This window comes from Grus americana, unplaced genomic scaffold (genome assembly GCF_028858705.1).
Source record: "Grus americana isolate bGruAme1 unplaced genomic scaffold, bGruAme1.mat H_81, whole genome shotgun sequence".
Lineage (NCBI taxonomy): Eukaryota > Metazoa > Chordata > Aves > Gruiformes > Gruidae > Grus > Grus americana.
The window spans coordinates 37,308-58,016 of NW_026561406.1; the positions used below are offsets into that span (position 1 = coordinate 37,308).

The window sequence follows — 20,709 nt, forward strand, 5'->3', positions numbered from 1 at the left end:
TGCAGGGCCATCAGCCAGATCCTAGAATTGCAGAAGTTGATAAGAGAATATTAAACCATGTTTGAACATCGTTGTGTGGGGTGGGTTTTGTGGATGTGCTGACCTCTTCTGGATGCACAACCCTTCCACCCAACAGGATGAAGCCCAGCAGGCTCAGCCAGGGCAATGCTGCCACCTTCCTGACAATATCAAATAGAAATAATTTCAATCTTTTTCTCCTGGCAATTCTTCCAGTCCAAGAATTACTGTAGGGAAAGCCCTTGCTCACAGGCTGTCGCATGGACTTTCTCTAAAGGAGGTGATTTCTGGGGAGGGGCCTGGCGGGTGCATCCCATCTGTGCCCATGCACATCTGGATGTCCAGTGTCCTTCAGCATTCCCTGACCTGATCCTCTTCCGCCCAGGGTGCACCTGCCTTGCTCCAGCCTTTACCCAGCTTCTGTGACCTGAGATTCCTGATGGCCAGTCAGGCCAGGAGAGACGCAGGCAAAGGCGGTGCCTCAGCCTTTCCCACGTCCTGTGTCCCCAGGTCCCCCGCCTCATTCAGGAGCGGGCCCCCATGTCCCCTCACTGTCCTTCTGTCACCCGGGTGTTCACAGAAGCCCTTGGACATGCCTAGCCAGGTTGAGCTCCAGCTGGGCATTGGCTTTCCTAACCTCAGCCCTGGCTGCTCAGGCAATGTCTGTCTCCTCCTCCCAGGCTCCCTGTCCCTGCCCCAGGCTCCACCTCCTTCCTTTCAGTCACTGGGTTTGGCCAGGAGCTCCTGTTCAGCCTGGCAGCCTCCTGGCTTTTTTGCCTGACTGCCCACTCCCTGGGACGGTGTGCTCTGGAGCTTGGTGGAGGTGATCCTTGAACATCAACCAGCTTTCTTGGACCCCTCTTCCCCCCATTGCCTGATCCCAGGGGGATCTCCCAAGCAGACCCTTGAAGAGGCCAGTCTGCTCTCCTGAAGCCCAGAGCTGTGAGCCCCCTCCTTGCCACCCTCAGCCTCCTGAACTCCACCATCTCATGGTCACTGCAGTCCAGGCTGCCTGTGACCTCCACATCCCCAGCAAGCCCCTCCTTGTTGGTGAAGATGAGTTCCAGTGGAGCCCCTCTCCTCATTGGCTCCTCTGTCACTTGGAGGAGGATGTTGTCATCAATGCACTTCGGAGCCTCCTGGACTGCTTATGTCCTGTCATGTTGTCCCTCCTGCAGGTCTCTCTGAAGTCCCATTTGAGGACCAGGTTCCTGTGAATGCGAGGCTGCTCCTGCCTGTCTGTCGAGGGCCTCACCCGCTTGTTCTCCCTGGTCAATCCCCTTTCTTGCCTTTCTGCGCAGGTATGGGTGGGCACCAAGGGGAGTTGGGTACCAGTGTCCCAGCTCCCCCCCCTTCCTGGCCTGGGTGCCTGATGCCATAGGCAGGCCATGACCCCCCCTCTGACCTCCCCCATTCCTCTTTCTGCAGCTTGGCAAGGGTCTTGGTGCCAAAGAGATGTCCCAGCAGCAGTACCAGTGGCTGTAGCATGAGGTGCAGGACCTGGTTAGGGAGGTGGAGCAGATCCAGGTAAGCATTGCCCCTGCCCTGGGGATCAGTGGGGAGGCTGTCCCAGGGGTGACACAGCCACCTGTCTTCCCCTCCCCAGAGTATGGTGAAGGAGTCAGCAGCAGAGGAGGAGCTGACACCCGTGGCCTTGGCCAGGCGGGTTGAGGGCCTGAAGCAGCAGCAGCTGGTCTCCAGCCACCTGGAGACGCTGCTGGGCCCCGCCACAGCCATCAACTTTGCAGACCCTGACAGCGCTGTGGCCAAGTGAGTGGGGTCAGGATGCCAGCATCCTATTAGCCATGCTATTAGCCTGCCCACATGGATGGGATGAGCAGCAAGGCAAGAGGGAAAAGGAATTTCCTAGAATGCTTTGGGTCGAATGCCTTGCACAAGTCCAGGTAGATGACATCAGTTGCCCTTCCCTTATCCACCAACGCTGTAACCCCATCATAGAAGGCCACCAAATTTGTCAGGCACAATTTGCCCTTAGTGAAGCCGTGTTGGCTGCCACCAATCTCCTCCTTATTTTCCATGTGCCTGAGCATAGTCTCCAGGAGGGCCTGCTCCATAATCTTGCCAGGCATGGAGGTGAGACTGACTGGCCTGTAGTTCCCTGGGTCTTCCTTTTTACCCTTCTTAAAAATGGGGGTTATGTTCCCCCTCTTCCAGTCGGCAGGAACTTCGCCCGACTGCCAGGACTTCTCAAATATGATGGAGAGTGGCCTGGCCATTTCATCCGCCAGTTCCCTCAAGACCCTCAGATGCATCTCATCAAGTCCCATGGACTTGTGCACCTTCAGGTTCCTTAGATATTCTCAAACCTGATCTTCTCCTAATGGGTGGTTCTGCATTCTCCCAGTCCCTGCGTTCTGTGACCTGGGCAGCGCAGCTCAAGCATTTGCCAGTGAAGTCTGAGGCAAAGAAGTCATTGAGTACCTCAGCCTTCTCCATATCCTGGGTAACCAGGTCACCTGTTTCATTCCAGAGGGGACCCACATTTTCGCTCATCCTCCTTTTCTCACTAACATACCTATAGAAGCTTTTCCTTGTTGTCCTTGACAACCCTGGCCAGACTACTTTCTATCAGGGCTTTGGCTTTCCTAACCTGATCCCTGGCTGCTCAAACAGTTTCTATGTATTCCTCCCAGGAATACACCTCAGTAGGTGATTTAATCCACTACCTGCATGTCTGTGAGCATGCTGGAGCCTTCGCTAGTCCTGGGAGCTGCCTCCTTGTTGCAAGAAGAGGGCTTTGCCTTTCACCATGAAAAAGGTCTTGCTTAGGCTGGAAAACAAACGACTGAGGAAGTCAACTGAAAGGAAGCATCTGCAAAATGCACGCTCAGGCCTGTACACCTAGGGAAGGCAGGGCTTCTCCTCACTAAAACCTGGCAGGATTTTGCTATGAGGAGCTGTTCCCAAAGTTTGATCCTGCCACTTGCACGGCATGGCTCCAGGATTACTCATGGGTTATTCATATGGCATTTGCCACCAGATGCCGAGCCGGGCGCACCCCGTCCCGCAGCACGTTCGGGAGCCGGCTGGCTGTAGCAGCACCGGCCAGAGAAACTCCTATGAACTGTGCAGGGCCCGGCCGAGACCTGGTTTATAGCTCACCGCCATCACCGATGGCCCGCCCCGCGGCCTAGCGCTGACCAATGAGTAGCGGTGGGAGCGGCAGGCGCTCGCCTGGGATTGGTTCAGCGCCGCTCCAGAGCTCGGCCAGTCAGTGATAAGCTGGTATCAGCCTATCAGCTCCAGGGAGGGAAGCGATTGATCATAGAGGATGGAGAGAGTAGAGCGCCGCGAGGGGGGGTTGTGGGATAGCGGCGGCTCCCGCATCGAGCTCTGTGTCCGTGTCCTGCACCCCACGCTCACCCCCCGGCGCCCCCCGCCCTGTGCACCCTCCGGCCCCAGAACCCCCCCCTCGCCCCCCAGCTGGCTTCCTGCACCACCGGGCGTGCTCCCCCTGCCACCCCGAGTGGCTCGGTCGCATCGTCGCCACAGCCTTTATTTGCCGCTCAAGCAGGACGCAAACATGGCGGGGGCAGCCCCCAGAGACTCCCCCCCGGGCCCTGCACCCCTTCCCGCCCCCACCGCGAGTGGGAGCCAGAGCCACGTAGGGTGGGGGCACTGGGAGGGGACACAACCCCCGGAGCAGCCGGTGCCAGCTCCCACCGGGGGGGGAGGGGGAAGCGGGGCGGCCCCGGCCCCGAGTGCGTGGGGGACACTCGGTAACCGTGAAATACAACTGCGGCTCCAGCGGGGAGGGACATGAATAGGCGATACGCAGCAATAAATACAAGGGAGGACGAGGCACCCAGCTGCGCCACGGCATCACGCCCCAGTGCTGGTAGCAGGGAGGGGGACAGGGGCAGCCGCCCCATGTGCTGCTCCCCAGCCTGGACAGGGCACAGTGGGGTCCAGCGGAGCCCCCCAACCCCCCCCCCCCACACTGCCACCCTGCCGAACAGGTGGTGCAGGGTGGGGGCCGGCACAGCAGCTCCCTTCCATCACTTCCCCGGCTCCGCTCGCTCCTTGTGCGACTCTGTCACCACCTGCTGCGGGGGAAGAAGGTGGGGGTCACCCCCATGGTGGGGGTCAGCCTCCCACCTGCAGCCCCCAGCCCTCACCTGCCCATTCCGTGTCTCAATGGTTTTGATGAGCACCATCCTCCGTGCTGGGCTCTCCGCTGGCTGCAGCTTCAGTGCTGGGGCACAGAGAGGGTGTCAGCTGCCCCTCCCCCCCCCCCCAGGTGCCCCCACAGCAGCACAGAGACTACCTGCGCCCCCATGGGGTCTCTGCCCCAAGAGAGGGAGGAAAGACCCCCGGACATGGCAGGGGACCCCCAGCCCCCTCCTCACCTGAGCTTCTCATGCTGAAGGAGGCAGCGGGGTGCAAGGGGGTGGTGATCCTGGAGGGGGAGAGGGGGGTGAGGGGGGGATCTGGGGCTCCCGGGCATTGCTGGTGACCCTGATCCTTCCACACCACTGAGTCAGTGACCCACAGCACGGTTAATCTGTGCAGGGCCAGCGGTGGTCTGTACCCATGGGCTGCTGGGCAAGCGGCAGAAGAGGAGCCAGCAGCAGCTCCCCCACCATCGCGCCTTCCCCTGGCCTTGCCTTTATCTCAGCAGCAAGAAGCTCCCATGGGAACTTTGCCCATGGAAACTGCACTCAGAGCTGCCTCCTTGCAAGAAAATCCTGTAACAACCAGGATGACGCAATGGGGGGGACGTTTTTCCCCAGCCAGACACTGCACCCTGGCAGTGACAGGGACGTAAGGCTGCGTGTGCCAGCCTCACCGGCTCTCCTCGCCCTCCAGCAGCTTGCGGTACGTGGCAATCTCGATGTCCAGGGCCATCTTGACATTGAGCAGGTCCTGGTACTCGCGCAGGTGCCGCGCCATCTCCTCTTTCATCTGCTGGATCTCCTGCTCCAGCCGCCCCACCATATCCTGGTAGGTCCCAATCTCCTCCCCGAACTCGTCCTCTATCTCTTGCATCTGCCGCTGCAGCGCCTCATTCTGCGGGGGGAAAGCGGGCCATGCAGGATGAGGACAGGGGCCCCGCGCCTGCACGCATGCTGGCCCTCCTCCTCCCCCCTCCCCCCCGGCTCTCACCATGCCCTTCAGACCATCCACCTCGCAGGTGAGGTTCTGGATCTGCCGCCGGGACTCGTTCATCTCCTGCTTGGCCAGCCGCAGTGCCTCATGGTTGCGGTTGGCCGCATCTGAGAGGTCAGCAAACTGTGGGGGCCAGGGGAGTCAGGGCTGCTGGGGTGCCCTGGCCTCCCCACGGCCCCCCCAGCCCCAAGTACCTTTGACTTGTACCACTCCTCAGCTTCCTGCAGGTTCTTCACGGCAATGCTCTCATACTGGGTGCGGATCTCCCGCAGCGCAGCCGTCAGCTCCGGCTTACAGACCTCTACCTCCACCAGTGCCGCCGGGCTCGGGGCACTCACCTCCAGGTCCCGCAGCTCCTGCGCAGGCACATGGGCTGTCACACCATGGCACACGGACCCAATCCACTCCCCCCCCGCCCCACCCTGGCCCCCCACCTCCTCATGCAGCTTCTTGAGGAAGCCAATCTCGTCCATCAGCAGCTCGACCTTGCGCTCCAGTTCAAGGCGAGACAGCGTGGCATCATCCATGTCCTGCGGAAAGAGGTTGGGCCAAGCTGTGGGGCAGTGCAGAGGGGATGGGGACCCTCCCAGAACCCCCCTGGGGCAGTGCAGGACAGGGAGCGCCTGGTGCATGGGGCATCGCTGGGGCGTTTGCACACATGGGCAGCTGGGTCAGAGCCCGTGCTTAGGGCAGGGGCATCACCGGTGCGCATTACACAGGGGTACAGGGGAATGGGCACTGCACAGGGGGAAACAGGCCCCTGAGCCCCCTCACCTTGCGGAACAGCACCAGACTCTTCTCTGCATCCTCCCGCTTCTGTGTCTCGTCCTCCAGCCTGGGGACAGCAGGAGTGAGGAGGAGGTAGGAGACAGGGTGGGTGCAGCCCCCTCCCGTGCCTCCTGCTGCCTGGGACCCCCTGCCCTGCCGCAGTGCCCCCCCATATGCTGCAGGCACATGGGGATGGAGGATGAGGAAGAGGAGCTCCCCAAGCCTAAGCCACACACCCCCCTCAGCCCCCAAGGGCCTGGGCTGGACCAGCCCTTCCCTGCAGAACCCTCAGACCCTGGGGGACCCCACACGGGTCCTGTCATACCACCCCAGGGCTGCAGGGCCATGACCCCACTGCGGCCCCCCCCAGGGCCCCTCGCTGGGACACGCTCCTCCCATGGGGGTCCAGCCCTGCCCTGGCCCCATCTCACCCCAGTGCTCATCCCAGTCCACTCCCAGTGCCCCCACCCCACCCTTCCACAGAGCTCTGCTTCCCAGCCCCCACCCTGGGTTCCTCCCCAGCACCCCCCACCCCCCCAGTGCCCCCTGTGCATCCCCGGTGCTTTCTCCAGAGACTGCTAGGGGCATCCCCGGTCCCCTCCGCAGTAAACGCCTGCTCCCACCCCAGTACACCCGGGGCATCCCTGGTCCCTCCCCAGCGCACCCTGGTGCATGCTGCGCTCCCCTCCCCACTGTCTCCAGTACATTCCCCGGGCCCCACCCCAACATCCCAGGTGTATCCCCCCCATCCCGCTGCATCCCCTGTCCCCATCCCAATACACAGCTGGTCCCCCTCCCGTGCATCCCGTGGTCCCCATCCCGGTGCAATCCCCTGCTCTCCTCGCTTGTGCATCCTTCATCCTGCTGCACCCCCCGGGCCCCATCCCGCCGTGCATTCCCCATCCCCGTGCCTCTCTCCCCGCCCCGGTGCATCCCCCTGCCCCGCCGCCCACCCACCGCTGCCGCAGGGCCACCAAGTCGACGGCCAGCCCGTCTCGCTCGGCCTGGAGCCGGTCGCGGTCACGGCCGAGGCGCTGCAGCCGCTCCCGCAGCCCCCGCAGCTCCCCCTGCATCAGCCCGGCGGTGCGGGGCGCGGCGGCGGCAGCGGCGCGGCCCAGGGCGGCTCGCAGGGCCCCGTTCTGCCGCTCCAGCGCCCGCACCCGCTCCAGGAAAGCGGCGAAGCGATCGTTCAGCGCCGCCAGCTCCTCCCGCTCCGCGCCCCGCGCCGCTGCCGCTGCCGCCAGCCGCCCCGAAGCCACGGTGACGGGCGGCGGCGCCCCGAGGGCGCGGCGCGGGGCGGGGGCGCGGCCGCCGCGGCTCATGGCAGGACCGGGAGGGCGGTGGCTGTCGGTACCGGCTGTTTATAGCTGGTGGCGGCTCCGCCCCGCTGGGGGGACCCGGGGGTACGGGCGCGAGGGGAGGGGTCTCCCGGCCGGGGGCGGGGGGAGGACCGGGGGCTGCGAGTGTCTTCTCCGGGGGGGGGGGGGCGGGGCGAGGGGCCGGGAGCGGCCGGGATCCCCCTCGGGATGCGGGGCAGGGGCTGCAGGCTTTCCCCCTCGGGGGTGGCCGGTGTTTCCGCTGGAAATGTGGGGCAGGGGGCTGCAGGACGGGGGAGGTCCCCCCTCGGGGGTGCAGGCAGAAGAGTCCGGTAGCACCAGGGGCGGTGGGGAGAGGGGCAGGGTGCCCGAGGGACACAGACCCACCCGCGGGCAGAGGGAGAGGGGCTGGGCACAACTGGCCTCCCCCTGCCAGGATGCAGGAGAGGGGCTGCGGGGCAGTACCGGGCGTTATGGGGTCCCCCTCAAGCAGCATGGGGAGAGGGGGCGCAGACACCCCACTGGGATGCAGAGAGGGGCTGGGATGCAGAGATGGGGCTGTGAGCCCCATCCTCAGCCCCTGCTGCAGGGCTTAACAGAACTCCCATCTCAGCTGGGTCCCATCCTGCCCAGGGTGCTCAGCCCCATGGAGCAGGCCATGCAGACCCTGCCCAGCCCAGCCCCCAGAGATGGGGGCCCTGTCCCCCCCCCATTGTGTAGGGACAGCCATGACTCGGCTCTGCCAGAGCTGCCATGCGCAGGGGCAGTGCTGGGTAATGCCCCCCCCCCCCCCCCCCGCATCCCCCTTCCCGGGCAGCGAGGGCGGTGCTTACGGGAAGGGGTCAGTGCCTCTGCCCAGAGGCTGCAGGGGGTCCCTCCCAGGAACCCCCCAGCTCTGCAGAGCACCACACAGAGACCTGCTCCATGCCAGGAGCAGCACAATACCAGGTACCTCCCATCTGCACCAGCTGTGCCGAGGGTTGCATCCTGCCCACACACCCAGGACTGGGGCTGGAGGGTGTTTGCTGGGGCAGGGCACTGGAGGCTCCCAGCCTCCCTGGGGGCTGTTCCCAGGGGTCCTCACCCCACCTGGGGACCAACCCATGTTACAGGGACTCCTGGGGATAATGGGGGGGAAGGGACATGAACCCCCACAGTGCAGGCGGCCCAGCAGGGCATAGCCAGCTCACAGCACAGGACCCAGCCAAGGAACCCCAATCCCACACAGCACCCCCAGCACAGCCCCTGTGCCAGCTCAGTTCAGCCAGGACCCCCCATCTCCTCGGGACATTCCCCCAGGTCACCACAAGGCAGATCATGCTGGGACAATAAACGAGGCAAGAGTGGAAAGAGCAATTTTAGTGAACAGCACCACAGTGTAACTGGCAGAAGTGACAAGTGACTAGTATTCTTCTTCCTCACCCTCCACGCTGTCAGCCCCCACCTCCTCGTAATCCTTCTCCAGGGCAGCCATGTCCTCCCGGGCCTCCGAGAACTCCCCCTCCTCCATGCCCTCCCCCACGTACCAGTGCACAAACGCCCGCTTAGCGTACATCAGGTCAAACTTGTGGTCCAGGCGGGCCCAGGCCTCGGCAATGGCCGTGGTGTTGCTCAGCATGCACACGGCGCGCTGCACCTTGGCCAGGTCGCCCCCGGGCACTACCGTGGGTGGCTGGTAGTTGATGCCCACCTTGAAACCAGTGGGGCACCAGTCCACAAACTGGATGCTGCGCTTGGTCTTGATGGTGGCGATGGCCGCATTGACATCCTTGGGCACCACGTCCCCGCGGTACAGCAGGCAGCACGCCATGTACTTGCCGTGCCGCGGGTCGCACTTTACCATCTGGTTGGCCGGCTCAAAGCAGGCATTGGTGATCTCCGCCACCGTCAGCTGCTCATGGTAAGCCTTCTCGGCAGAGATGACAGGGGCGTAGGTGGCCAGCGGGAAGTGGATGCGGGGGTACGGCACCAGGTTGGTCTGGAACTCCGTCAGGTCAACATTCAGGGCTCCATCAAAGCGCAGGGAGGCCGTGATGGAGGACACGATCTGGCTGATGAGGCGGTTGAGGTTGGTGTAGGTGGGCCTCTCGATGTCCAGGTTGCGGCGGCAGATGTCATAGATGGCCTCGTTGTCCACCATGAAGGCACAGTCAGAGTGCTCCAGGGTGGTGTGGGTGGTGAGGATGGAGTTGTAGGGCTCCACCACGGCCGTGGAGACCTGTGGGGCCGGGTAGATGGAGAACTCCAGCTTGGACTTTTTGCCGTAGTCGACGGACAGGCGCTCCATGAGCAGGGAGGTGAAGCCGGAGCCGGTGCCACCCCCAAAGCTGTGGAAGACCAGGAAGCCCTGCAGCCCTGTGCACTGGTCAGCCTGTTGGGAGAGTCCCCAGCGGGGACCGGAGCAGGTCAGCCATGGCTTCACCGCCTTGTCCTCATCAGGATGGGTGCAGCTAGAGCCACCGGTCCCACGCAAGCCCATGGGCAGCCAGCTCAGCCTTTGATGTGCCGGGAGCTCCCCGAGCAGAGCCAGCGGCACAGCAGGTCCAGCCAGCCCTGGCGCCAGCCCCAGCGTGGGAACCTGAGGTTCAAAGAGCTCGGGCAGCCGCACCAGTCAAACCAGCAGTGAGTGCTGCACAAGCACCAGAACTAGGGCTGCGCAGCACACCCACCCCCCCCCACCCCCCACCCCCCCCCCCCGGGCATGGGGCTTCCCATCCTCCTCCCCAGAGCGGGGCTTGGCACCCTGCTGAGACAGGGCTGTGCCACCCCTGCGGCAGGCATGTCCCCTGTGGGCATTGGGGACAGCCCAGACCTGACACTCACACCGCAGGGCAGCAGATCTCTCCTGGGGCAGCCCCACCTTCTATCCTTGAACTGATGCAGGCCAGAGTGCTGATGGGGTGAGAAGGACCTGCTGATCACCTCCCCAGGGACACTAGCTTCCCTTTGTCCCCAGCCAGCCCCTGGGGATGGACCCATCCTGTGAGACCTCCTGTGGAACGCTCACCAGCTTGCGGATGCGGTCAAGGACCAAGTCAATGATCTCCTTCCCAATGGTGTAGTGCCCACGGGCGTAGTTGTTGGCCGCATCTTCCTTGCCCGTGATCAGCTGCTCAGGGTGGAAGAGCTGCCGGTAAGTCCCTGTGCGCACCTCATCTGTGGGGAGAGCCCGTTAGCAACCAGCAGCCATTAACACCGGCCCCCCCCTCCCCCCTGCAGCCTCCCCGGCCCTCCCCCGCGCTCACCGATCACTGTGGGCTCCAGGTCCACAAAGACGGCCCGGGGCACATGCTTGCCGGCCCCCGTCTCGCTGAAGAAGGTGTTGAAGGAGTCGTCCCCCCCACCGATGGTCTTGTCGCTGGGCATCTGCCCGTCGGGCTGGATGCCGTGCTCCAGGCAGTACAGCTCCCAGCAGGCATTGCCGATCTGCACACCCGCTTGGCCCACGTGGATGGAGATGCACTCACGCTGCGGGGGGCACAGGGGGAATCAAGCTCAGCTGGGGGCAGCCCCCACCCAAACACCAGTTGTGCCCCGGCTCAGCCAGCCAGAGCCGTTCACATCCCCCCACTGCCCCAGTCAGGAGTTGGGGTTCCCCAGGGTTATCCCCAGTCCCCTCCATTCCTGGTCCCCACCACCTAGGGCCCCTTCAGCCCCCTCCCCGCAGGGCTGCCCGTCACCACCACCCCCAGTTTGGGTGCACCCCCAGGCCCCACAGACGCAGGAATCCCCCTGTTTCTCCACCAGACCTTGCACAACCCTGGGCTGTCCCGGCCCCGTCGCCAGCCCCTGCCCTTCCCTGTCAGCCGCCAGCTGCCGCGGCACCAGCCCTGACCCACGGGGATGGGCACCCGGCCGGCAGAACCCCCCCCACGGCCGGCAGCCGGCTCCGCTCAGGGCAAGTGCAACCTCCGGGGACCGGGAGTTTCGCCTGTCCCGTCGGCTGCTGGTCGCGCCCGGGGCAGGGTGAGAGCGGGGGCTGCCCCCGCCATCGCCCTACGTGCTGTGACTCGCTCCCACCAGTGCTCCCGGTGAGGGAGAAGAGGGCATTCCCAGGGAGAGGGCGGCAGGAGAGTCCCCCCAAGCAACCCCGCACCCCCCTCGGAGCAGGGTCCCCTAGCTGCTCAGGGAGCTCCAGGGGCGGCCGGGGGGGTTGTGGGGACATACCCAGGACCTGTATGGGAGAACAGGCCACACACTGCACCCCCTGAGGGACACGGAGCCCAGGGAGGGGATGAGCAGAGCCCCGAGAGTAGGAGCACCCAGGGCAGCGAGCCCCGGCCAGGGGTCCATGGCTCCAGCCCCCCCCGCCCCACAGTGGGGGCACACAGGACCCCCACATCCCCCCACATCAGGGCCTGCCCTGGGGCATGCAAGTGCTCGGCAGCCCCACGGGGTGTCCTGGACACGCGAGGAGCCTTCACCTCCCGGCCCGCAGTCCCACGTGCTGTCCTAGACACGGGAGGACCCAGCCCCCCCCTCCCCTCAGCACCACGCGCTACCCCCGGGGGGGGGTCCCCACGCCCCCCGGGCTGCCCCGGCCTACGTGATGTCCCCACGCCCCCGGCCCGGCCCTCACCATGGCCGCTCACTGTCCGAACCGCTACGGAACCACCAATGAGGAGGGCGAGGGGCGCCCGGTGGGGCCCCCCCGCTTAGATATACCATGGGGGCGGGGACTCCGCTGGGGCGGGGCATGATGGGCGGGGCGTTTGCTTTCCCCGCCCCTCCGGTCCCCGCTGCCACACCAGCCACGCCCTCGCTGCACGTCATGCCCTCACCGCCCCGCCTCGATTCCGATTGGCCGGTTCGAAAGTCGGCGAGGGTGCGTAGGCGGTGACGTCGACAGAGTGGAATGTGGCTGGCGGGAGGCGGGGCGAGGGGCGGGGGGTGCTGAGAGGCGGGGGGTGCTGTGGGGCGGGGGGGCGGGAGGGCGTTACGGGCAGCGGGGACGTCAGGGGCGGGCGGACAGTGGGGGGTGGCTCTGCGGGGGCTTTAGGGGCGGGGGGGCTGTGCGGGATATTTGGGGCGGGGGGCTCAGCCGGGGGCGGGGGTGGGGATCCCTGCACCCCCCGGCCGCGGCCCCAGGCTCGGGCTCTGCTCGGTAGCACCGCGGCCACGGCTGTCCCCGTCCTTGTCCCCTTCCCGGTCCCGGTCCCGTGGGAAGCCCTGCGGGCACCCGCCGCGCCGGCTCCTGCGCCCGGCCGCCGCCCGTGTTCCCCTGCCAGCCCCGGGGGCGGCTCCTCGGGGGAACCCACGCAGAGGCAGTTCCTGTGGGGCAGGAAGGACGGGGTGGGGGGGTCACCCACGCTTACCCCCGGGGAGCAGCACCCTGCTCCCCCCCCCCCCCCCCGCCCTGGGCTGGGATAACTGTGGGTTGGGGTCACGGTCTCAGGGCCAGAGATGGGTTTGGGGATAGCGTGGAGACACAGGCAGCCACAGAGACCCCCACGCCCGGCTTTGAACCCCACCCCTGCGGTGGGGTCAGTCCCTCGGTGTGTGTCCCCCAGCAAAGGGACCCTGTCCCCATGCAGGGCTGGTCTGCGGAAAGCTGAGGGTGGAGGGACCAGGATGTCCCTGGGGGTCCAGCCACAGCGATGTTCCCCCCTGCCCTGGTCTGCACCCAGACCCCCACTGCATGCACAATGGCTGAGCCGGGTCCCCGGGCACCCCCGGTGTCCCCCCACTCTCTGGGCACATCCTTAGCGCTGGCACACACCAGGGGCTGGGGTGGCCAATGCCCCCGCGACACCTGCTCCTCGAGCCACCCATGCCACCGGAGCCCCCTGAGCCCCCACCACCCCAGCTCCGGGGCCCTGCTGGGGGTGTGGGGGTGCTTTGGGGAGGCTGGGCGGAAAGGGGCCTCCCCCCCAGCAGCGGGGTCTCTCCCGCCTCATCACCGCTGCCGCTGCTCTGCTCCTTTATTGCAGGCTTTGCCGCAATGCGGTGCTGCCCCACGAGTGTCGAGCGATGCTGCAGACCCCTCCCCATGGCCAGTGTGGCTGCAGCCCCCTGCACCCCCATGGCTCCCTCCCCTGCACCCAGTCCTTCCCCTCATGTCCCCCTCCATGTCCCCCTTCCCCGGGTGGAGCCTCCCTTTTGTGGCTCCCACACTGCCAGGAGGGAGAGGGGGCTGCAGGGGTGGCACAGGGCACCCAGGCTGCGGGGACACCCTGCTGCTCCCTCCCATGGGAATGGGGTCACCTGCTGCCCCCAGCACTGGGGGTTGGGGGGTCCCTCACCCTGCCCTTCAGAGGGGGGCTGCAGGTTGAGCATGGACAAGGACAGATGCCACCACCCCTGCTGTGCCCCTCCAGCCCCCCCATCCCACTCTGAGCCAGTCGGGGGATGGTGGGGCCTGTCCAGTACCCCTCCCTGTACCAGGGCCTCATCCTGCACCCCTGCAAGGAGTAGCCCCCACCCCCGAGCTGCCCCGTCTCTCTGTTTCAATGAACCTGTCACATCGATGGTGGCAGGAGACAGATAGACAGACAGAACTGGCGCTTGCATGCCACATTCTGCGGGAAAACAGGTTAAAAATAGCAGCAGCCAGCACCCAGGACGTTGCCTCCTCCCCGGGAGCCACGGCAGCCCCCGACGGGGCTGGGACCCCCTGATCCCCAGGGACAGATGTGTCGCAGCCATGGGGTGCAAGGTCACCAGTGAGGGACCCCCAGGAAGGGCCCAAACTGAGGGGGGGCTGGAAACCTCAGCCATGCTGCGGGCAGGGAGCCACGACGGGCTGCGCCGCCAGAGGGGAGCGGGGATGGCGGCTCTTGGGGCCCCCAACATGCCCAGCCTGGAGGGGGGCAGCCATGGGCAGGGCTGAGGGCTCTGCATGGCTGGGGGGGATGCCGGTGGGGCCGATGGCCTGTCCTACTCGGTGTTCCCTGGGCAGCGGACATGGCAGGGGGGCAGCAACCGTCACCAGGAGCCGCTGCGTTGCTACCAACAGTCAACACGGCACAGGAGGCTGGGAAGCACCGTGGAGGGGGCTGGGAGCCGGGGGGGGCAGGAGCTGGGGGGGCAGCTGGAGCTGGGCCAGATCCCCCCCCACTGGCATACACTGAGGCTGGGCACTGGGGGAGCCCCTGGGCTGGTGACCCTCACGACAGGGTGCAATGGGGCTGGACATTGGGGGACCCCGGGGCCTGTGTACCCACCCCCTGGCACAACACAGCACTGCAGGGCCCCAGGGATGGGACCCCCCTCCAAGCACAGCAGGGTTGGGCGAGGGGGGACCCCAGCCCCGTCTCCCCGCACCCCACCCCCAGCCAGGCCCCAGCATGGATGTCGGGGAGGGGAATGGGAATGCGAGGGGGGGGTGGTTCTTAGGCTGTCTCCTAGCAACTGGTCTCCTAGCAACCCCACCACCACAGCCCGTTGCCTGGCAGCGGTCGGCGAGGGCATGAGTGGCTTTCCATACCTAACGAGATGGGAAGGGGCTGGGGGGGGAGGACCCCCGGCACTCAGGGCCCCTTGCCCTGCACCCCGCATCGCCCAGGGGTCTGAGCCACCAGCCACCCCAGGGGGCAACCCCTGCCCACGGCTCAAGGGATAGCATGGGCAGTGACACGCCCAGCCTAGAGAGGGGTCCCTGAGGCAGGGGCTGCTGTGAGCCCCCAAAACCCCAGGCCCTGGGGACATCCTGCCAGGCCCCACACAGGTGCTGAGGGCTCGGGACTGCGAGGAGACAAAGAGAGGAGATGTTTCCTATACGAGGACCAACCCAGTGTGGGGCTGGGGGCTGGGGACTGAGCCGCTTTGGGGCCAGGGTCCCCCTAAACACCTGTTTGCAATGGGGACCAGCCTGGCAGGAGCCAAATCTCCTGGTTCTCTTCCACCCGGCACAGCTGGGGCCACTCGGTCCTTTGTTCTGGTGGGTGATGCTCAAATCCCAGCCCCTCTTTGTCTGCAGCCCCCCAGCCCAGGGGAATTGAGCCTCGCCCCCCCCCCCCCCCCCGCTCCCACGCTCCTTCAGCAGCACCCCAAAAGCACTGGGCTGGCAGAGCGTGGGGCTGCCAGCAGGGACATGGGGGTTACAGTGGGGACATGGGGCTGGTAGTAGGGATATGGGGACATGGGAACCTGGAGCTGCCCAGAAATCTGCATAATGTGGGAAATGCAGAGAAAAATGTGATTTCTCAGCAGGGGGGGCAACCTGGCAGCTCCACCTGTAGCAGATGGGGCCGGCCATGCCTGCGCATGCAGCATGGGGTCACCCTTCTGCAGGGACTGAGCCCCCCAGAGCCCCCCGCCTCTGGGGGACAACCCCCAGCCACTGTGGGTTTTGCAGGGACAAAAGGGAGGGGGAATCCCGCAAGGAGGGGGAACCCCCCAGGGCCATGGGGGGCCATGCAGGGGCTGCAGCAGATGGAAGGGTGGCTGGGGGACATGTGCCTGGGTGTCCCAGCAGTGTCCCAACCACCAGCTGCCGCAGAGCAGCTGCCATGCAGTCCGGACCCCCAGCCCCAAAAACTGTGCTGGGAGCCACCTCAGGGCTTTGTCCCCCGTGTCCTCCCGCTGTCCCCAGCCCCCCTGGTCCTGCTCGTCCCCAGCTGCCCTGGGCGCTTTCTTCCTCCCCCCTGCTGGGCCCCACGGGGGGGGCGGGGGGGGCTGTTTGCTGCTGCCTGAGCAGACAAAGAGGCGCTGGAAGGGATGGGGCACTGCCGGGAAAGGGCCAGGCTGCATCCAGGACAGGCACTGGGTCACGGTGGGGACAGGGGCCAAGACATGGCTGGGAACCAGGGCACTGGGACATGGCTAGGCACAGGAACCGTGTCCCCAGGGATGGGACCAGGGGCACGGCCATGGATGGGGACCAGGGCGTGGCTGGGGATGGCGACAACAGTGAGGTTGGGAACAGGGACCAGGGTGTGGCCGAGGATGGGGACGGGGGCATAGCCAGGAGCCAGGGCAGTGGCCAGACACGGGGAGGGTTGCATAGCTGAGGATGGGGACAGGGGCATGGCTGGGGATGGGGAGCAGGGTGTGGCCAAGAATGGGGACAGGGGTGTAACTGGGAACCAGGGCAGTGGTCAGACAGGGGGTTGGTGACACAACTGGGAAGGGGACAGTGACATGGCCAGTGTTGGGGAGCAGGGCATGGCTGAGGGTGGGGACAGGGGCATAGCTGGGAGCCAGGGCAGTGGCACACAGCCAGATTTGAGACAGTGACACAACTGGGGATGGGGACCAGGGCGTGGCCGGGGACAGTGGCTCAGCCAAGAACGGGGTCCAGGGCACGGCAGGGACATGGCTGGGGACAAGGACGTGGCTGGGTACTGGGACTCGGGCACAGGACAGGGCCGGGCCCAGACGGCTGCGGGCAGGAACCGGCGGCGCGGCTGATCCGTGGCCGCCGCAGCCCCCGCCCCCCCCCCTCTGCACCGCCCGGCCTTTGTCTGCGGCTCCGGGGGGGCATTACCTCATCCCGCCCCGCGCCAATGGCCGCCGCCGCCGCCCCGGCCCCGCCGCCCGCCCCGCCCCGCCGGCCCTATAAAGCCCCGCGCCGAGCCCCGCGTTCCGCTGTGCTTCTTACATCGACCGCCTCAGCGTCGGGCTGTGAGACCGCCCCGGAGCCGACCGCCGCCATGGTGAGGGGAGGGGAAGGGGGGGGGGGTGTGGGGTGTCGTCTCCGGTCCCGCAGTTGTCCTTGGTCTCGCCGCCACCCCCCTAGCCCGGGATGGGGCCCTCGGCCCCGGGGCTGAGCCCGCACTGGGCGTGGCTCTCGTTACACCGGACAGGAGGGGTCGCCCGGGGCCCAGCCCCGAGCGTGGCTACCGTTAAATGGAGCTGGATGGGTCCCCCTGCTTTCCCCGGGGCTGAGCACCGAGCCTCCACTGGGCGTGGCTCCCGTTAAACTGGGTAGGACGGGACCCCTGGGACCGACTCCCGAGCACGCAGCGGGCATAGTGCCTGTTAAACTGAGCAGGATGGGTCCCTGGGGCTGGCCCCCGAGCCTGCAATGGGTGTGGCTCCCGTTAAATCGGTCAGGATGGGCTCCTGGTGCTGATCCCTGAGCACGTACCGGGCGTGGCTCCCGTTAAACCGGGCAGGATGAGTCCCTGATACTGAGCCCATACTGGGCGTGGCACCCGTTCGATGAGGCAGGATCGGGCCACCCATTCCCAGTATCGAGCTGCTGTCCTGCATTGGGTGTGGCTCCCGTTAAACTGGGCAGGATGGACCCCTCTGGGCATGGCTCCGGGGCAGAATGGGTCCCCTGATGTGGGGCGAGCAGGGCAGGATGGGCCCCCCTGGTGCCGAGCACCCCATCTCACACTGGAGGACAAGGCATGATGGGATAAGCTGCTGCCCCCCCCAAGTCCTGAACTGGGTGTGGCCGTGGCACAATGGGGACCCACGTGGGCAGGATGAGCCCTGGTGCTGAGCCCCCCCACTGGGTGTTGCTGCCTCTCAGCAGGGTGTATAGGGCAGGATGGGACTGTCAGGGCTCCCCATCTTGCCCTGAGTGTGGTCCCAGTCCCTCAGGACTAAATGAGCCCTGGTGCTGAGCTCCTCATCCCACAACGAGCAGGGTCCCAGCTCCCTCGGGGTGGGGGGGGGGCAAGCTGGGACCCCTGGAGCTAAGCACCCCCTTGTACTGGGTGTGGTCCTGGAGCGGAGCCCCCCCCCCCCCCCCAGCACTTGGTGCCTGCCAGGACCCAGAACAATAGGGTGTGTCTGGGCAGGATCTGACCTCTTCCAGCCCCGGGGACTGGACTTTTCCAGCTCTGTGCCAGCCTGTCCTGGGTGCAGCATCCCTGTGGGGTTCTGGGCTGGTGCTGCAGCTGGGGGGGGGGGGTGGGAAACAAAGAAGGGGGGAGCCTGGGGGTGACACAGCCCCATGTTCTGCCCCCGCAGCGTGAGTGCATCTCCATCCACGTGGGCCAAGCGGGTGTGCAGATCGGCAATGCCTGCTGGGAGCTGTACTGCCTGGAGCACGGCATCCAGCCCGACGGGCAGATGCCCAGCGACAAGACCATCGGTGGGGGGGACGACTCCTTCAACACCTTCTTCAGCGAGACGGGGGCCGGCAAGCATGTGCCCCGGGCCGTCTTTGTGGACCTGGAGCCCACAGTGATCGGTGAGCGTGGGGGAGGGCCGGGGAGGCTGCGGGGGGAGGGGGGGGCCGGTGTTAATGGCTGCTGGTTGCTAACGGGCTCTCCCCACAGATGAGGTGCGCACAGGGACTTACCGGCAGCTCTTCCACCCTGAGCAGCTGATCACGGGCAAGGAAGATGCGGCCAACAACTACGCCCGTGGGCACTACACCATTGGGAAGGAGATCATTGACTTGGTCCTCGACCGCATCCGCAAGCTGGTAGGGGACAGGAGGGGGCTCCTGGGTGGTGAGCTGAAGACAAAGACTTGGTTCTCGGTCTCAGCCTCCCTTCTGGACTATCTGGGCTGGGTTTAGATTTAATATATTAATTAATGTTAATCCTGTTCTGCAGTGGCTGCCATTGGCTGGGAGCAGGACGCAGCACAGCTGTGGTGTTGGAGCTGCTCCACAGCGCCGCAGCCCCCAGGCGCCGGTGGTGCTGAGCTGTGCAATTCCTTCTTTGTTCCTGCTTGGCTCTTGCTGTGTCTGAGTCCAGCTGCATGCAGCTGGGGATGGGCATGCCAGTGACTGCAGGCAGTGGCAGCTCCAACCAGCCCCTCCTGGAGCTGTGTGGCTGCTGTGCTGAGGCTGGTGCTTTGCCCTGCTCCCTGATGCCCAAACCCCATCCCTAAACCTGTCCCCATTCTGCTCCTGAGCTAGTGACAACAGCCCCCACCCCCACCCCTGAGGTGCTTCTGGCCACTCTCCCACCCTGGGGGCCAAGGAGCTTCCCTGGGAGATTCAGCTCTCCATGAGTCAGTGTCCAACAGATGGGGTCAGGGCCATCCTGTCACTCATTCTGGTGGTTCCTGCTCTGCTGCTGGAAATCCCCCAAATCTCCTTGTGAGCCACAGAGAGGAAGGAGCAGCTTCTGCTGCTGCCCAGACTAAACATGCCTCTCCCTTGTCTCTCCTCACCAGGCTGACCAGTGCACAGGGCTGCAGGGCTTCCTGGTCTTCCACAGCTTTGGGGGTGGCACCGGCTCTGGCTTCACCTCCCTGCTCATGGAGCGCCTGTCCGTCGACTACGGCAAAAAGTCCAAGCTGGAGTTCTCCATCTACCCGGCCCACAGGTCTCCACGGCCGTGGTGGAGCCCTACAACTCCATCCTCACCACCCACACCACCCTGGAGCACTCTGACTGTGCCTTCATGGTGGACAACGAGGCCATCTATGACATCTGCCGCCGCAACCTGGACATCGAGAGGCCCACCTACACCAACCTCAATAGGTTGATAGGTCAAATCGTGTCCTCCATCACAGCCTCCTGCGCTTTGATGGAGCCCTGAATGTTGACCTGACGGAGTTCCAGACCAACCTGGTGCCGTACCCCCGCATCCACTTCCCGCTGGCCACCTACGCCCCTGTCATCTCTGCCGAGAAGGCTTACCATGAGCAGCTCTCGGTGGCGGAGATCACCAATGCCTGCTTTGAGCCGGCCAACCAGATGGTAAAGTGCGACCCGCGGCACGGCAAGTACATGGCGTGCTGCCTGCTGTACCGCGGGGACGTGGTGCCCAAGGATGTCAACGCGGCCATCGCCACCATCAAGACCAAGCGCACCATCCAGTTTGTGGACTGGTGCCCCACTGGTTTCAAGGTGGGCATCAACTACCACCACCCACGGTGGTGCCCGGGGCGACCTGGCCAAGGTGCAGCGCGCCGTGTGCATGCTGAGCAACACCACGGCCATTGCCGAGGCCTGGGCCCGCCTGGACCACAAGTTTGACCTGATGTACGCTAAGCGGGCGTTTGTGCACTGGTACGTGGGGGAGGGCATGGAGGAGGGGGAGTTCTCGGAGGCCCGGGAAGACATGGCTGCCCTGGAGAAGGATTACGAGGAGGTGGGGGTGGATTCGGTGGAAGGGGAAGGAGAGGAGGAAGGGGAGGAATACTAAATTCTCACAAGGGTGCTGCTTTTACAGGAAACATAACCTAGTTGAAGACCCCCCGTGGTCTGTAGCAGTGTGTGCGCCGCAGTCTGTCCTGTTCAATGGTCTGTGCTTCAATGGAAAAGTCTGTTATGGACCCACCTGTCCTTTTCTGTGGGTCTGAATAAAAAGCATTCCCTGTCTTACCATCTGGCTCTGGTGTATTTACTCTGTGCTGTGATGTCCCTCCCTGGTCTTGGACACTGTCCCCTGACAGCCCCTGGTATGGCCCCAGGGTCCCTGGCTGCACCTGGTTCTCCAGTGCAGTCTCTGGTGTGTATCTGGGTTGTGCTGAGCCCAGCACCCTGCAGCCTCTCCAAACCTGTGTTCTCTCGGTGGGCTGCCCTGGACTGAGTGGTGTGCCCCCCACACACACACTGTGCCCTGGACTGAGTGGTGTGCCCCCCACACACACACTGTGCCATGGCCTCGTAGCAAGG

At 65.3% G+C, this 20,709-nt stretch overlaps 2 protein-coding genes and 1 pseudogene across 3 annotated transcripts; 1 reads left to right on the forward strand and 2 right to left on the reverse strand.

Moving 5' to 3' along the window:
- Positions 1-3,517: 3,517 nt before the first annotated feature.
- LOC129200377 (peripherin-like) lies at positions 3,518-7,273 on the reverse strand. Of its 2 annotated transcripts, none has more exons than XM_054811719.1 (9): positions 6,874-7,273; positions 5,923-5,983; positions 5,583-5,678; positions 5,343-5,504; positions 5,146-5,271; positions 4,829-5,049; positions 4,389-4,438; positions 4,158-4,234; positions 3,518-4,082 (listed from the first exon to the last, which is right to left on the reverse strand). In XM_054811719.1, the coding sequence occupies exons 1-9, from the start codon at positions 7,236-7,238 to the stop codon at positions 4,038-4,040; spliced, it is 1,203 nt and encodes a 400-aa protein (XP_054667694.1). In that variant the 5' UTR covers positions 7,239-7,273; the 3' UTR covers positions 3,518-4,037. The 2 variants fall into 2 exon arrangements, with proteins under 2 accessions (XP_054667694.1, XP_054667693.1); XM_054811718.1 differs by having other exon boundaries at positions 3,518-4,085.
- A 1,320-nt stretch (positions 7,274-8,593) lies between these two features.
- On the reverse strand, positions 8,594-11,866 carry LOC129200375 (tubulin alpha-1B chain-like). Its single transcript, XM_054811717.1, has 4 exons — positions 11,812-11,866; positions 10,478-10,700; positions 10,240-10,388; positions 8,594-9,603 (listed from the first exon to the last, which is right to left on the reverse strand). The coding sequence occupies exons 1-4, from the start codon at positions 11,812-11,814 to the stop codon at positions 8,635-8,637; spliced, it is 1,344 nt and encodes a 447-aa protein (XP_054667692.1). The 5' UTR covers positions 11,815-11,866; the 3' UTR covers positions 8,594-8,634.
- A 4,797-nt stretch (positions 11,867-16,663) lies between these two features.
- Positions 16,664-20,416, forward strand: LOC129200374 (tubulin alpha-1A chain-like; annotated as a pseudogene).
- The last annotated feature ends 293 nt before the right edge of the window (positions 20,417-20,709 follow it).

Excerpts from the sequence above, each read along its gene's own strand:
- LOC129200377 (XM_054811718.1), bottom strand. The coding sequence starts at position 7,238 with ATGAGCCGCGGCGGCCGCGCCCCCGCCCCGCGCCGCGCCCTCGGGGCG. Across the intron at positions 5,679-5,922 it reads GTCTGGTGCTGTTCCGCAAG|GACATGGATGATGCCACGCT; the intron begins GTGAGGGGGCTC and ends CTCTTTCCGCAG. Across the intron at positions 4,086-4,157 it reads TTGAGACACGGAATGGGCAG|CAGGTGGTGACAGAGTCGCA; the intron begins GTGAGGGCTGGG and ends CTTCCCCCGCAG.
- LOC129200375 (XM_054811717.1), bottom strand. Across the intron at positions 10,389-10,477 it reads CCTGGAGCCCACAGTGATCG|ATGAGGTGCGCACAGGGACT; the intron begins GTGAGCGCGGGG and ends CTCTCCCCACAG. Across the intron at positions 9,604-10,239 it reads TTGACCGCATCCGCAAGCTG|GCTGACCAGTGCACAGGGCT; the intron begins GTGAGCGTTCCA and ends CTCTCCCAACAG.